The 17,834-nt window shown below is 38.6% G+C and overlaps 1 protein-coding gene across 1 annotated transcript in view; it reads left to right on the forward strand.

Annotated features, from left to right (window-relative positions):
- Window positions 1-9,176: 9,176 nt before the first annotated feature.
- Window positions 9,177-17,834, forward strand: part of SCAF11 (SR-related CTD associated factor 11) — a 28,081-nt gene continuing 19,423 nt past the window's right edge. The window contains exon 1 of the mRNA XM_084278337.1: window positions 9,177-9,226. Coding sequence (XP_084134463.1) covers window positions 9,200-9,226 — 27 coding nt within the window. The 5' untranslated portion in view covers window positions 9,177-9,199. The remainder of the gene's footprint in view (window positions 9,227-17,834) is intronic.

The raw sequence follows: 17,834 nt of genomic DNA on the forward strand, positions 1-17,834 counted from the left end.
CTCTGTTGACCTGAGCTATAAAACACTGTTGTTTCAAGTGAAGAGCTTGAGGACCCTGGCTTTTGACAACATAGGTGAACCTAGTGGGTTTTTTGAAGAATATGCCTCAGGGGCAAAATGTACTTTTAAGTGTCTGTGTTATATTGATTTTGAAGTGCTGAAATTAATTTTGTGGGAATGTATTTTTTTTTAATAGCAAATTAATGTGTCATACCAGTAAACTTTTGAACAGCATGCTTTTAATAGAGGACTCAAAATTCAGTATGTTTTTATCAAGTCTGGTTTTTATCAGTATATTTTTGTCCAGTACATTTTAACCTTATTTTTATATGGTTCTGTGCAATCTTCTGTAGTGTTTTGGTTTTTTCATTTGGGTAAACCCATAAAATTATAGGGAAGCTTATACATTACATACATATTTTTATATTTGCAGGAGTTCAGCATTTAGAAGCTGAGAAGCAGGACTACCGTGATGTAGACAAAAGAAGAAATTATGGTTGTCTGTAGTTGGACAATTGCAGGCTATTTCTTCCTTTGCTGGATCCAGCCCGTTCTTCTTTAGTTCAGTATACTTCTAGAAAGCCAGCACTTAAGTTTTGTTGCCCCATTAATATTATTTATTTAAATTTTAGCATCTTAAATGTGCTGCTTTGCCATTGCTGCTGCCTCTGAGCTTTTCATTCGAGTGCAGTTTTGCCAGTCATATTTCCTTCCACTTCTAAAAGGTCTTAGCTTTTCCTCTTCTGTCTTTCTAAGGTCTGGTGGGTCAGCTCCTGCATCCCTGGTGTTCAAGTCCAGCTATTTGGGCATGTTGAGGATGGTATTAAGAAAAATAAAGATGGTCTTCTAGTTTCTTTAGTATCAGAGAAATGATTGCAACAAGTCCTGCTGTGTTGCCATAGCACTGGCTGAAGTATGCTCATTCATCTTGTGGGAATGCTGCATGTGCAGTATAGCAGTGGGATAGGAACTTCAAATTATTAGTGTGTGTGCTGAGCAGAGATCCTGTTTTTTGGGGAAAAAGCTAAATGCAACAACTAGCAAAGATTTCTTGAGTAAATGCAGACCTTTTTTTCCCATGTCTATGAGATGGACTTGGAAGGGTTGCTTGTGTGGAAAGCATACTCTTGATCTCAGTGACCCACTGCCAAATATCTGCTCTTTGGTGGAAAGCATAAAAATATTAGTGCTTCCAAGTGGTCAGGGGGAAGAAAAAAGAAAAGTACATTTCTTTAAACTGTTCTTGGAAATGGCTGAGCCATTTTTGCTGACTTTAGTATGCAATGCTGTCCCTTCCAGCTGCAAAAGTATCCATGTAACTAAGGACCCTCAGCAGCAGAAAAGGTCATGAGTTTATGCTGATTTGATTTAGTTGCTTGTGCCATGTGCACCACAACAATAGTACCTAATCCCTAATTAGTTCTTGTTACTTGTAAATCTCAGTTTTGTCCAGTTTAGTCACAGGCTACTTAGAGGAAACACCTAAATGCTGAGCTGTATGTTTTGTGAGAGAATGTTCTGTACACTTACTTTCATATTTCTTTGTATTACATTAATCACTACGGTACTTCAGTGTTTTATCAGCGGTACATGGGGCAACAGGATTTAGCTGCTGGGGTGTGAGAGTGTTTTCCCTGAGGGGGGGACTGTGGTGTGGTGCTGCTTCTGTTGGGAGCCATATCATATGCGTGCACACATGAAACCACCAAACAGGGTGTATTGCCTTCTGCTGGAAGTGCTGGTTTGGAAAATAAAATAGGGTGATCTTTTAATTTCTGTGAATATACGTTTCATCTTGTATCAGTCTTTAGAAGGTTTTATTCATCCTGTGTTCTGTATAAAAATGTTTTTTTAATGTTTTTTTATTACCAGTGGAGTTAACCATGGCTTCAAGTTTTCCTTCTTAGGCTGTTGTGGACATAGCCATGGACTTCTCTAAGGATTGAGTCTGAGGTTGTCTTGTATATCTTTGGAAAGCAGTGTTGTGAGTGGCAGCTGTACTGAGGAGCTACCCTGCAAAATCACCTTAGTCCAGTGTGTAGGGGAATGAGTCGTCTTTGTCCCCCTTCCTTTTGCATTGTCAGATTGTCAGAGGTGTGAGTAACCTAGTTCATCCTCTGGCAGAGTGGAATGGGGTTTTCTTACAAGCTGGAGAAATGTCACTGAGGAGCCAGCGGGGACACAAGCATAGCTTTAAATTACAGGTTAGATTAATCAGCTGTGAAATGCATACTTTGAATCAAACAAGTCTGCACTGTGACAACTAACTCCCCAAAGTGCTTGTTTTTGTGTTTGGTCATGGATTTTGTTTTGGTTTTCATGCTAAGTAACAAGTTTAGTTTTATCTAGTTCTAGATCTGCAAACTGAATTTGCCGAAACACTGGACTGTCTTGGTTGTCTGGTGGTCACCCTGAAAGTACTGATAGCATAGAGCTTTCATTTTGCCATGCTTTGCTGTGTCATTTTGTGTATTCTGATGAGTTAACCTCACAGCTGCTGGCAGACACTGGACATGCTTGATTTAGATGGGCTTACAGAAGGGAATCCACTGAGGTACAGTTTGTCATTACTGCTTACTAGGTATAAGCCCTTAATATGAGTTGAGACATCCTAAACTTGTCACCTGCCCTAGTGGAACAGAGTGTTTTATGGTTGATAGTGTAGAAAGGCAAGAAATGAAAATTACCTTCTGTAGATAATTACCCATCCGTGCCAGGGAGGCAACTGCAGTTCAGGACCAAACTCAGATGTGTCAGGTCTGAAAGCTGCTCACTGCTGCACAAGCCTGTAATCAGCTTTCCTGCGCCTCTTCATGAGCTTCCCCAGAAAACAGGGCTCAGCCTTGTGTGATAGCATGGTGAGAACTGAGGTAGGCAGGGAGACTTTCTTCAGTGTGGTTTTGGCAAAGAGAATTAATATCCCTTTGATACTTTGACTGTTCTGGTCAAACATGATACGTTTTCTGTCACGGGGAACTACCGGTCTTTATGTGGATTGGCCCAGTAATGACATGGATGCTCATGATTCTGATGAGGAATTCAGGCCTTGCATATGTCATCTTTTGAGGATGGGGATGGTGATGCAAGTTTTTCATAAACCTTGGTGCCTTATGTTGTTTCTCAAGTTATCTAAAACTTAAGACTGATAAATGGGTCACTTTTTTGGTTGGCTTCTTGGGACAGGACTTGGAATTTTACTGAAGGTGGTGATAGCTTTATTATCAGTTGAATTTTAGCAGAAGTCTTTTGCATTTAGTTACTGCTTGCTTTCCAGTGCTAATGGTTCTTCTGCAACCTTCCTCTTTGTTTTTCCTTACTACTTGGTAAAAAACAGTGAGAACTGGTTACTTTGGGTAAGAAAGGAATGTGAAGATTATTAAATTAGGGGGCCAGCTGCATCACTAAGATTTTGAGGTGAAGTGACGTTTGTCCTGCATGTGATTTTCCCAGTACAGAGAAGATGGGAAGTTCCTTAGTAGATACCTGTTGGTGACAGTAAATTTGTCACACTCTTCAGTTTCTCATATGTTTGAATCTGCTGGGTTTTGGCTTTCTTTTTAGCTTTGATAGTAACACTTACTTAAGAGCATTAAATTGATGCCATGCTGTTAGAGGTATCAACAACAAAGTACAAGTTTTGTGCTATAAGTTGCCCTTGTTTTTTCTCTCAAGATGGTCTGTCTGGCTTAGTTCTGTGTTGTGATAATGCTTTTTGAATGGTGACTTTAAATAGACCTAGAACATAGTTATTAACCCTTACCCATATGAATAACATGTTGTCGTGGTTTTACCCCGGCTGAGAGCCGAGATCCACGCAGCTGCCTGTTCCTTAAAGGAAAAGAGCAGGGGAAGGGGGCGGGGGGGGGTGTGAGGCAAGGCAAGGCAAGGGGAAAGGAAGAGGCAAATAACAACCCTGAAACCGAAAGGCCCATGGGTTGGGATAAGGACAGTTTACTAAAATAGCAGAAAGATAAAATATAACAATGCTAACAGGACTTTAGAGCAAGAAATATATGAAGCTGTTGATACACAATGCAGTTCCTCACCGAACCCACAGCTCAGCCCGTGCCACCCAGAGCCGTCCCAGAACCCGACCGTCCCCCAAAAACTGCGTCCCAGAGCCGCCCCTGCTCTACTCCCATCAGCCCCCTGTTACACTGGGCAGGATGTAATTGGCGTGGAATACTCACTTTGGCCAGTTTGGGTCACCTGCCCTGGCTTCGCCCCTCCTTTCTCATGAATAGAGAAATACGAAGAGCTGAGAAAGCCCTTGACTGTCTGACAGCAACTAAAACCATCAGGGTGTTATCAGCACTGCTTTCATTTTAACTCTCAAACACAGCATTCCATCCGCTGCTACAAATGAAGTTAACTCCATCCTGACTGAAACCAGGACACATCTGATGAATAAAGTACTCCTCAGTTGCTGTTAGTAACAGTAGAATACTAAAGAAACTTGTGGATCAGCATGGCTTGTCATAGCATAGATATGAGAAATGGTACTGCCAGTGCTGGCTACCTCATTTTGCTTCCCAGTAAACTGAAGTGCTTTAAATGCTGGACACTAGAGTTCAATGTGGTTTGTAGCAGCTCTTTATCACATGATAATGTGTAAAAGGCATGGTGTAAAATTCATAAAATATTCTCAAAATGTGTGATGTCTTATAAAGTGACATCTTTCTTACTGCCCTGGTGTTTTGCCTGTGTCTTGGCAGGTGCTCTTTGTGTTCTTTTGTTAAACTTCAGTGAGGAACACTGCCTCCTCTCTTGGCTTAACATGAAAAGGTCTGTATGGCAGGTTTTAAGGCACTTCATGATTATAAGCTTTATAAAGGAAGGAGATTACCTTGTGTGTGTGTGTCCATGGTGGGGTTCTAATTCTTCATTGAAATTTCTGGCTCTTTGGATGGTCAGACAGGTTACTAGATGATAAGTGCTGCATCTGAACCACTGCAGGAGTTCCTTAAGCTGTATTTGCACATTTCCATTGAGGTCTGTGTGCCTTCCTTGCATAGGAGGCACTTATGATGTTCTCTAAGCTTCTGTGGGAGCTGACTGGACATGAGCAACTGTCCTAAGATTCTGTGATTCTGTGATTCCACAGTTGCTATTCAGTTTGTAATTGTCAAGGTGGCCCCAAAAATTGAAGTATTGAATCTAGCAGGGATGTAGCTGTAGCCAGAGTATCTGAGTGTGCCTGTCAGTGTCCTGCTGCTGGACTGTAGGAAAAGAAATCCTGGTAATATCCACTGTCTTGTTTTGGGGTGGGTTTTCTCCTGTGTAAGGAAGGAAGAAGTCAGCAGAGAACAGTGCACTGTTTAGGATGATACAGTTCCAGCCATTTGGCTTTTACTGTTTCATCTTGAGACTTTACTTTGCATTTTCATGAACTTGGCAGGTTATCTAGATGTTGCTGTGTCCCTGACGGGGTGTAGTTTGGTAGCAAAGTCTCAGCTATTCTTAACACCTTGCACTGTCTCTGTGGGCAGTCCTGGTTCCTGTCTACCCTTCCCCATTCTGTCACTTGCAGTTTCTTTGGCACACTGGTGGCTCTTGGGCGAGTCTGCTCACCATTGCTGATGGTGAGAAATGGAGCTGCTGCTTTTGGTGGCAGCAGGCTATTAGATTACAAAGCTCTCTTGGGTAATTGCATCCATACAAAGTCTGGAAAGAGTCCTTAAATCGGGGTGTCTCGTTGCCAAAATAGACACTGGATCTACAGTAATAGGCTTAAACCATCTATAGAAAAAGATTTCTCTTTCTGTTCCCTAAAGCACAGCACTGGTCACTTTCTTTCTCTTCATCTTTGTTGGTTATATGGCATTCTATTAGGGAATGAAGAGGAGGTGCAATGTGAGCATACAAACAGTAAAGATCCTCCTTAAAAGCCCTGTTTTGAATGTGCCTGTTGGTTCTATTCTCACTAAAGTTCTGAGCCGTGAGATTTTATTACAAAAAGGAGCAAATCCAGGATAAATGCTTCCAAATCTTCAGTTTAGCCCTCTTTTATTGGAGGGCAAACAACATAACTGAATTGTCACTTGAAACAAGTCTACCTTCCAGGCTCTTTGGACAAATTAAGAGTTTTTCTAAATGAAGAGAGCTGTCAAGGTTCTTGATGTACCTTTGCAAATATCCTATATTGTCTGTCTCTCTTTCTGAGTACGTGTTGCATCAGACTTGATTATACAAATAGGTCAAAAGCATTTTAAAAAGTTCAGCTGCCTTTGGGAGTACAGATTCCTCAGCCCATCTCCAACATGGCACAGGACTACTGGCAACCATGTTCAAAACTTTCATCAGCAGCTGCATGTTTTCCAAGTAATAATCCACAGGCTATGATGAGTCCATATGGAAAACTCCAGAGGACACTATGTTCTGCTGTTAATTACTTAAACCCAAAAAAACCCCCAATCTCTGGTTTTAGAAATGTGGCTAATTGTTGAGATCTGTTTTTCTTAAAAACACATTTGCTGAAGGAATGGCTTAAACATCTTTCCAAGGTTTCTTAAAGACCATCAAAATGCACAGGGCAAAGTAGAGCCCTGATTATTGCTCAAAATTTTGATGGGAGTAAAGGGTGTTACTGATGCTTTATTAAGCAAATAAACTCTGTACCCTGAATGTGTGGCTGTTTCGTATTTGAAACTGATTGTTTCTTGATTTAGTAAAGAAATAAAAATACAGCTAAGAGTGCCACAAATTTTTAAAAGAAAATACTTGTAATAGAAGCAAAACGGTGAAAGTAAGTCTTTACTATGAGTATTGATGCAATATGTATCTAAGAAGTGAAATGTTAGCTATGAATGTTTCCTAAGTCTGTTAAAGGAGCAGGAATAATCCAGTCTTGGACTTCATTTTGCACTTGCTTACTGGAGATGTTGTTGTATGTGTTCTTGATTTCCATCCCCCTTTCTAACTGAACAAGTGTACTTCTGTGCAGATAGTTCTCCAGACCGTTACTGTATCAGAGGAAGAGTGTATTTAGCTGGTGCATTATTCTTTTTACAGGGGCATAAAGAATGCTTGTAAAGACTCTCTTGTTAGCTGGTCAGAAAGGAGGCGTGTGCTAATTTCATCTGTCACTGAACTTTGGACCACTGTAAATTTTCATCCATTGATTTTTCTGTGCCTATTTAATTTTAAGATTTTAATGTAATAAGTTTTAGTTCAGTAAGAAACTCAGTTGTGTGACTTTGAACAGACCAAGTCTTTTCTTTCTGCATGCACAGTTAGTGTTGAAATGCAACTGCATTATAAATTGCATTAAGTAGTTTGTGTTAATATAAAAGGTAATTTTTTTATGGTACAGAACCTGGGTTAAGGGGTAAATGCTGATTAGATCAGTCTGCTTACTGGAGTTAAGTACATCTTGAAGTTACATTCCTGAGATGGACAGTGAGAAATCTATTCCCACATTCTGCAGTTAACTAACTCTTTAAGCACTTCTGGTGGCAGATTTTTGGCATCTGCTTTCCATGAAGCAAAGAATGGGGATTTTTTTTTTTTTTAAAGAATAACCTAAAAATTTAAATATTGAATTCCTTTAAAAATAACAGGGAGATGGAGTGGTAGCGTGTACATGTACTAACGCGCTTGTTCACTGTTTTCAGTTTAATATACTGGAGTATTCTTGCCTTTATCTCAAATATGAAATTAAATAAGATATTTCTCTTACAAAGTAATTCAATTGAAAACTACAAGCAGCAGAAAAGCACCATCTTGGCTGTATGGCTGTGCTGTCTTTAGGCATTCTTGGAGAATAGATCATTTTAGATCTTATTCATAGAGTTGGGATGAATTGGTTTGGGGCTTCTCAGCACTATCATAGTATGGTACTTGCTCTCTTGTCCAATGCCTTGCATGTGTGCATTTCTGGGTATTGTCTGATATTTCAGATCAGTAGTTGAATGACTGTAACTAAAACATCTTGGTTATGAGCCAGTGGACTCTGGTAGGTAGAAGTACTTTTTGGATGTTAGCATTTTTCAAATACATGTTGGTCTGATCAGACATGATTAGCCGGAGTTATCAGTTCCTAGACAGCACTGGTGATGCTCAGAAATTGCAAACAGATTGTAAGTGATCTGTATCTGAATCTTAATGCCATGTGTTTCTACCCTACAAATGTATAATGAAATAGAGAGCACTCTTTAAATATAGTGGTCGTCTTTTTTCCCCCCAAGTTGCAGTCTAAATGAACCATGTAAACTGTGTCTGTGTTTTCCAGACAACATTTTGTAAGAAGATGAAGAACAGAAAGCAATGTATTCAAGATACCGAGGGTCAGAAGCATGAATGTATGGAAGGTAAAAATCTGTGTCTGAAAGTATTCAAGTACATTATTTGGATTCAGACTGTGAAGAGCAGATTTGACATTTCCTTTTTCAATTAGAAAAACTTTGAACAAAGTTATGTAAACATAACCAATGTCTGAGCATAATATTTTTCTTTGACCTTTGGGGTCCCCAAATTGTATCCTGTCTCTTTTGTTTTTCACTTGTTGACTTCTAATAGCAGAGCAAAAATATAGATAGCAATTGTTATTCAGAAAAAAAATAATATTAATATCAAGCAAAATTCCTCCACTTCTATATCCTGAAAACAATTCCTAACTCTAACAAATTTGGAGCGTTTTTTATTTAATGAACATGATTAGGTAAATATTTGAGGATTGTTCAGAATAAAATAGCTCCAAGACTGGAAAACTAAAATAACGTTAGACCGTGTGTGTATAAGATAATGAATATAGAATATGCTGGTCTAACTTCTTTTGTGGAGAAAGAATGCAAACATTCAAGGGGAAGGAACTCAGGAGAGCAGTGTCTAAATGGCCAACAGAAACACTGTGTGATGCTTTATTTAAATAGCATTAGAATTAACTTTAATTTGTTTAGTGGCAAATATTGGTACAGTAGTCTTTGAAATATGTTGCAGAGTAGTTTTTACCTGAAATACATCTTTAAACTGTTCCTCTGGCCAGCATCTTGACTGCAATTAGACCTAAAAATTGTATTTTACTGCCTTATTAAAAAAATGTCAGAAATTCTAAGTGTCCATGTTAACACCAGGTGAAGAAAAAGAAGAAAGCTGTTCCTGTTCTACTTTGTTATATGACAGTGACACGTGCCCCATCTGTCTGAACTGCCTTCAAGAACAAGATATTGGTTTTCCTGAGAACTGCAGTCATACCTTCTGCATGACTTGTATTCTTAAATGGGCTGAGGTAAGACTGAGAACCAAGGAGTGTGTTTATTTCTTTAATTGAAATTTGTTGCATCAAATACCTAGAGATTTATTTTATAAAAAAAGTAAGTTACATGTTCTGACTTCTCACGGAAGTGTTTCAGTAACCAGTTTATAAATAGATTGTAGGACACTTTCTCCTTAGTGTAATAAAGTATTTTGTGCTTTCTTTCACTAGGCATCCTGACTTATATGAGTGGTTACTTGAGATCAGGAATCAGTAAAAAAACGCTGTTGGGGGTTGGTTTGGAAGATCAGACAGCATCATGTACATGTGATAATGTTGCAGTGTTATGAGCTTAATCTTACTGCGTTGTCCCATATGCTGTTCTTCATACTGTCAACTCTGAGGACTGAGGCCAGTATGCTTTCATGTTAGTCTACAAAATGAGTCTGATAAAACCCTAGTTTTCTAACTCTACAAGAGAACTTGGCTAAAAGGTTTAGTGCTTTTTATGAGTTAAAATCAGTTTAATTTTAGCTATTACTTGATTCACGTCAATATTTTTCTAGGTAATTCTGGAATTTTAAAGGAAAAAGAGTTGTTGAATAAATTCTTGGTGAGCTTGTTCTACTTAGTCCCTTTTTTCTCACATTTCCTTGCAACTATTACCTTTTGTAATAGTTACAAGAAGCCTGCAGTATTTTTACCTTCCTGTAGCCTTTTCAGTTGTCAATATAAAATACCAAATTAGAATTGCTTTATACTGTAGATGTGTTGGGAATGCTCAAATGAGGTGCTACTTTTTACCTTGCTTCTGTGTACTTGAATTGGTTGTTCCTTATAGTAGAGACCACTATTTGGTTTCTTTACAATAACTTTTATTTTGAAGTAAATTATGATTCTGGTTTCAATATATGTACTTTACTAGGTTGGTATCACTTGTATATATGTATATATACTTCCCTCTGTATTATTTTTTACTTTACTATATTTTTAACCTTTTTTTTTTTAGGGAAGGCAGGGAGCAACATACATAACTTTCTGAAGATTTTGTGTGAACTTCAGAGTATGCCAAAAAAAAAAAGATCATTAGATGAAACTCACTCTAGATTCACAAATCAGTTAATAAACTAAATGGCCTGTAGCCAGATTTTCTGTTCTGCAAATGATTAATTGCAGTGCTTTTATTTATAAGGTGAACAGGAAATTCTCATCCACAATTTTATCCTGACATCCTTAGCTGGTGGTTATGATGGCAGCTGAAAGGCAATAAGTAGTGACTTGTGCAGGGAAGCAACGTGGTAGATGGAGGGCTTGCTGCTGCATTTGAACTTATCTAAAGGATGCTTTTAAGCCCAATGTGGACAATGAAGATGGGACATTTTCTTGTTTTAGAGAGGAAAATGAATGAAAAGCCATTTTCCTTACAATTCTTGTTTTCTTTTCCTTGAGGGTGGTTTTTTGGGGAGTGCCATTGGTTTTGTTGTGAAGTACTATCCAGGTAAAGTAGATGTCCTGTTATAAAAATGTTGGGGCTTGGTTTTATAGTTATGGAAGGCTTCTTCCCATTAGTACCATCTGATGTGCAAAACCAGCCTGCCTTCCGCTTCTGAGGACACTTGACAGTTGGACCTGTTGAGTTCATGAAATGCCATTGCCTAACTGAGTAGTTTTAATTAAAGGGAACAAAAAAAAGTGTTGAAAACTGGCTGACAGATGTTCAGTCGCTTCAGCTGTGAGAAGCAGCTGAGGTTTCATAGTTTGGAATTACAGAAACATAAGCAAGCATGTGAAGCATGCTGATGCCACGTGGGTTTTGTGTCCACCATTAAGATTTAGTAAGTAAATGTTTTTGTTCTGTTTTTTTGAGAAGTGTTACATAAGGTTTAGCTTTCTCTGCCAGTTCTTGGTGGGTCATAACTAACAAAAACAAAATCATTAACAAGTAGTCAAATTTAAGTCCCTGAATAATGAAGATAGACAAACTCTGTGCTGTTTAAAAAGCATGCTACAGGATTCTTTTTAAAGGTTAAGTATTTTTATTGGGTAAAAATAAATTTGTTTGAAAAACACTGTTTTCCTGTTCAAGTGCTGAAGAATAACAAAATTGAGAATTATAGTACTGAGTGAAATCTCTTATTAAAAAAACCAGCACCTGATGTTCACATTACTTGAAGTGCTCTTTCTGTAGCAACAGTTATGCTCCCTGCACTCAAAGGCCCTGCCTGCAGTCTGTGTTCACGTTGAGTATTTCCTCTGTCTGTGTTACATCTGGACTTCAAAATGTAACAGGAGCAACTACTTCTTTAAACTGTTGTTTTCAAATTGTACATACTTATTGCTCTTCTGAGAGTTTATGACTTTTATATGTAACTGTGTAGATTCTAATTAAAACCAGGCTGGTTTAGGCAGATGTCAAGAGTTTGTTTACCATTCTGCTCCCTTTTCTATCTATGGGAGATACTCAGCATTGCAGCTCCAAGTTAAGTGTCCTGTACCAGCAGGTTTTCTGTCTGCAGGCAGCAGCCATAACACTTCAAAGATCTCTCTTTTTAAGAGAGAGAGAATAGGAATATAGATAGATACATGTGTACTTAAAAGCAGTTCTTATATATTGCTTTTGAGTATCTTCTGGTTCATTACATGAAGGGCTAAAAAGGACTAGGGAGTTTGCCACAGAACAATCCCGATGGCTAAATACGAATGTTTAGTTTGAGATTTAATTAGCATTACAGTTAAGTAAATGCTGTATTTTCTTTCTCTTTGAGGAAAGGTCTCCCAAATCCTGAAAGAAAACTGAGGGTGAGACCAGAATCCCAACTAAGAAGCCAGTCTTCACATTAACATTTTTTGAAATGCCTCTTAAGTTGTTCTACTTTATTTGTTTTTGTTTAGTGTAGGTAATTGCAGCATCTGACAGCACTGCTGTGTACTAAATCCAGTTGCCTACACTATTAAATTCTCCTATACTGTCAGACTGTGATTTGTGTGCCTTTGGCCATGGTAACCAGTGCTTTCTCAAGAATTGCTGGGCAGCACTGGGCAGGCAGACTGGCTGTTTGGGACTGTTTTCAGTGGGACTGTTTTCAGTGGGCACGATGATTTGTTTTGTGCTGTCACCTGCCTCTGCAAACCCATACTGTGTAATTTACTAGTGGAGACTTTTCAAGCTTGAGACTCTGTTGTAAGATCATAAAAAGGTAAAGGTGCCAAATCTGCAGCTGAGGTTGCTGGACGCACCTTTCAGTGGGAGTGGTGAGGGATATTGTAAGTGAAGGGTTGCTTTCAGAATAAAGAATATGTACATGGTAACATAATTCTGCCCACATAACAAGGAGGGAGCTTTAGCTGTTGTTCTCTATGTAGAAAACAGGAGGGGGACGGCCACCAAAACTCACAAAAGTACCCTGACTGGAGTCTTCAAGCACCAGCAGTACTTTTGTGTTTTACCAAGGGAAGTAACTATGTTAGGTGTTTCTTTTGTCAGCAATACCCACTACAGTAAAACTGGTTGGATCAAACCTATACACTTTTTTCACATTGTTTTTGTGGTATACTTCTATTTTATATTTTGGTTGTGTTCTAGTTTCTAATAACCAATTCTGAAAGCATTTAAGTCAAGCTAATGTGAAGGAGACTAACTAGGTATCTGTGGCAAGCAGGATCCACAAGTAGTCAAAAACACCTCAGCTAAGGAAACTGTTTTAGCAGCAGTGGTATTTTGCCTGCATGCATTAGAGGAAAATTTTAATTTTCTGTAAAAAAAAGTCTTCGAGGAGAAAAATATTTACTCTGCTTTTCTGTAGACTTTTTAATATCCCTTCTGTTCTTCAGAGTGCTAATAAATATACTGGAGATTTCTATCCTTGCTCTTCTATTAATTCCTCTTATGAACTGTCAGAGAAGAGTGCTAAAGAAAAGGCAAGTGTGTTGTCTGCATTATCACAGTGACCGTGTAAGAGACATGGATTTCAGCACTCCTTCCCTGCTAAGCTTATAGCTCTCTGTCTCTGCACCTGGTTTGCCTCCTTCATTTTTCCTTATCTGGAGGAATTGAAAGTGGTGTGCATTAAGCTGTGAATTCTCCAGAGCATTGGGACATTCTCAGGTAGGCCCTGTGCAGTATCACAGTGCTTGGCTTAACAGTACTAAGCAGTTGGCACAGAGACCTGTCTTGTGTTACGTTTTTAGCAGATGCTCTGTTCTTGGAATAGCTGTTTCTTTTTTGCTGGTGTAAGGTTTGGGTCATTGATTATGGATGCTGCACATGTATATTCTTCTGAGGGTAAAGAGGGTACCTGTATGGTAACTGGAGTTCTTAATGTCTGTTCTTTCTGATCTGGATTTCTTTTGTCCTAAGGGATGTAGGAAGGAATCGGCTTATGTGGCAAACAAGCTCCACAGTGATCTGCAGTACAGAGCACTGGGGGCAGGGTTACGGTTACATTCACGAACCAAATGTGCAGTGTGTTCAAGGGAACATTAAACCTAAAATCCAAAACAGTAAAAAACCCTGTCTTGTTCATGTGTGTCCAAGGTAATGCATATGTAGGGAGTGCATCTGAGAATTGCTGCACAGAAAAAAACTGTATTAATCGAATTCTTTTAGAAAGATCTAGGCTGTAAGTACTTTTTTTTTTTTCCAAATTGCATTATTGTCTTTGTGGTATACAGTTGTTCTTGGCATATTTCTGTGCTTAAGCAGGGCAGTTGGACAAGATGATCTTCAGAGGTCCCTTACAAACATAAACATTTTGTAATTCTGTGATTGTATCCAGTACATTTATGCAGGAACTTCGGAAAGTTAATGCTGTAGTCTGAGACTAGAATCTCTGTTCTTGTGCAGTCTCTGCACTCTTCCTTTGAAAAAGACTGGAAAAAAAAGTCATCCTGAGTTTTTACATACTTTTAGAAAATAGTGCATTTTCTGGTGTTGTCCTCCTTTCATCAGCATGTCAAGAGGTGTTTCTCACTACGTGTGTTGTTACAGTGTCCCTTCTCACTGAAGCTGGACATGGAATTACAGATTTTTAATGAAGCATTATTACTAGGTGGGGTGAAATTCAGACATCACTCTTACAAGCAAAACTTCTCCTTTAAGACTGAATTTAGTTAGAAGAATCTGGTATTATTTGTGTTGCTTAACAAGTTCTCTAATGCAGCAGTAGAGTGCAGGACCACGTTTCTCTTTGGATCAGCTTTTCAATACAATAGTTGAATAACAGACTTTATTGTGGGCCAGTTGAAGAGAAAAATATTTTTACAGGGAAGAGATTTACTACAGCGACTGTAATTCCATACTCAGATTTTGTTACTGCTTGTTATGAAACCTCATAACATGGAGCTTGATGAGATGGGGACATCTGCCAAAGTTATTTTATCAGCCAAATGTGTTTTGGTGTTGGCTTGCACCTATTTGTGTAGCTTCCTGAAAATTCCCAGCTGGGATACAGTAACTGTTTCAGCCTTTTGTCTACTTCACTTCGTTTCAGTGTTGTTTGAAATGCTGCAGTTAATATAAGGGACACTTTACTCCTTGAGTGTAGATATCACATTTTTTTGGTGCTGTAGCAGTTACAGGAATATTGAACATTAAGTTCAATATTAATATTCAGTATTAAGTGGAGCTAAAGCAAATAAAATACTATTTAATAAGTTTTCCCCAAACTTTAAGAAGAAACACGCCCATGCTCATGGATAGCTCTTCAGAGGCTGCAGGCCTCATGAATGTTTACTTATTTTCTGAAGAGAATTCTCCAGATATCACAGGATGGGTGAAAGAATGAATCACTACAGAGTTACCAGTTTTAACATGAAAACTATGAGTAGCTTCATGTGGAGAATAAAACACTTGAAGACATGTTGAAGTGTGCTGAGCTACTACTATGTGTGTTTTTCCAAGAAGAGCTCTGTTGGGAAGAAAAGCAAAGTAACTCAACACCTACCAACTCTGAGGTCTAATGATTTTGACAGTTACAGTAAATAATACATGTTTTTTTAAACAGCTCTGTTAAACGAAGATATTACATAATGCTGTGGTTCTTCTAAGGTTGTGAAGCATCCCACACCCCTTTTCCATTGTGCACAATAAAAGTGATAGTTCCTGCTTGGACTCAATCCATCTTAATATTTTTTTCTTGTCTTACACATTTCCTTCCCCCACACACACCCCAGCCCACCCCTGCAATTCACTGTTACTTACAGTGCTGCCCAAACAGAAGCCTCAGAAGAGAGGAATTGCTTACTTGCATTGAATGAAAGAAGACTCAACACCTTTAGTTTACTGAAGCATATTTTCAAATTAGATGAGTAAAAGGCCACCATTCCTCATGATTGCTTCTTTTAAAAACGTAGTCAACTTTTTTTGCCCTCATTCCTTCCTATAGCAGCACAGATAAAGCCCTGCTGTTGAGAAAAAGGGATGGGAATTTTTGTTTTCCTTCCATTTCCCCTTAAAAGGTTTGTTGTTACGTGTTAGCAGACAGGTGAGGGCTGATACGTGTTTAGACAAAAGTGTTGCATAGATGAGGAAACCTTTAGCTTACCCAGTGACTGTACTGTGCTAGGAGGCGTGGAGGTGCATGCAGGACTGTCCTGTCTTCATCAGAGCTTGTAAATTCTAGTGTGAGCTATCAGGTAATGCTTGGGCTATGAAAAGAAACCAGGTAAGAATGGAATGAGCATCGGCTCTTCCTGAACATAACCTGAACCTAAGGGTAGCTTTGGATTCTTCTAGTATGTTTGGTTTTTTCTACTACTACTATGTATAATTGTATACAACTGATAAACATTTGTCCAGAAGAACTGAACATAAAAGTGTGAACATTTTTTCTGGTGGAGCAATATAGCTTGTCAGTTGGGTTCTCTTTAGTAATACATAACTATTCTATGATACATCATTGGACTGAATAAATGTAACCTACTGTGACTTAAACTTGAGAACATTACACTGAATTTACACATGAATACTAAGTTGAAACATTGTACTCCTGGAAAAATTTACTTTTTGGTTGAGGTAAATACTGAAATGAGATGGAAAATGACTTCAGAAAGTTAACTTCCTCCTACCTGTCTTGACATCTAAGAATCCAAGTATTTACCTTGAAGTTTGTAGCTGATCTAACAGTTACAGTGTGTTGCATGCTATCAGATATCCCAGCTGAACAATACACTGCTGTGTTACTGTGGGTTAGCTTTAGGTTGACTACAGGACAAAAACTGTCTTCATGATCAGAGTCCTTGGGGAACTGGCTTAATTATCCAATATGCTTTTCTTAACTGAGGCTTTTCCGCTGCAGGGAACAGCAGTATCCCCCAACAGGGGGAAGTTTTTGGTTGGGATAAAATACCAGAGCATCAAAAGGAGAGATAATGGCTTTAACTTAGGTTCTTGTTGAACAACTTGTTCGTTAAACTACCCCTGGGGTTTGTTTGTAGCTTTTTGTGGTTTGTGTTTTTGTTTCAGTTTGGTTTGTTGGTTTTAGTTTGTTTTTGTTTTTTTAAATCAGCCTAGCTTTGTTCTGTCTACTTCAATTGAAAACAGAAGCTGCCTCTGAATGCTCCAGCTTTTTGGGCTGTGTAGGTGAAAAAGTAATTAAAGAACTCTGACACTGAGAGAAGAATAGCACCAACTGCAAAATCAAAACCCCCAGTGAAAAGACAAGAATGAGGTTCACTAGGGTAGAGTTCATATGCAACTTTCTCATAGTTGCTTATGCAATTCTAACACTGAGTGTTGCTTGCATAAATAAAAACTGTAATACACTGATTGTTCTAAGAGGTGTGCGATTCCTGCCCTTAAGGGCACTCTATTCATATGCTGTTCTTGTTCAGTGGATAAGTTAGGGCTGGAGGCTGGATGTGGGGTTTTTTTTACTTTGTCTTAGGGGATTTCTGAACTGAGTCTGGGAAGGCCAGTGAAATGGAGGAGGAGGACAACAAAAAACCCCACCAAACCTCCTGAAACACATAATTGTAATTAAAATGAATAGAGAGTTACCTAGCATCTAATAGGCATTTCTCTGAAAGTTGATTCACTATGTGATCCAGTTGGGTGGAGCTTCAGGTGAAGCTTCCAAATTCTATGGTTAATCACATATTACTGTTTGCTGCCTGGACCTGTTACCTGAGGAGGTAGTGTGGCCTCAGTAAGAGGGCATTTAGGTAATTGGGGGAAAAAAACTCAACAAATCTATGTTTCCATCAAACTGTAAGGTAAAATAACCTCTTTAGATGTCATTCTCTTGCAAAGTGATTGGTAAAACTTTAGTTGTCTTAAATGTAGGAATCTGCTCTCTCTGATCACTAATGAGAGAAAAAAACGGTGTAGTAAAGCCAAACAGGTGTGCAAGGTGAGGGAAGGTGTTACCCTGTTTGCTGTTGGTCTTCCCAGCTTTTTGTGTGGGAGAGGGACACATGACCCAACACTCTTTTGAAAAGAACATTAAGAAATAAAACATTAGAACAATAAGAAATAAAAAGGACATTTCTATATTAAAAATATGTCTAACAGGGTAAAATGCTTTTCCTCTTGTTGAACACAACACATTAGTTACTTTCTTGTTTCCTTTAGATTTTCCTCTAAGGTGAAATCCAGCTACCTGAAGCAAAATGCAGTGTATGGATAATGTGTGCAAATACATTC

This window comes from Gallinula chloropus (genome assembly GCF_964237585.1).
Source record: "Gallinula chloropus genome assembly, chromosome: 1".
In the NCBI taxonomy this organism is placed as follows: domain Eukaryota; kingdom Metazoa; phylum Chordata; class Aves; order Gruiformes; family Rallidae; genus Gallinula; species Gallinula chloropus.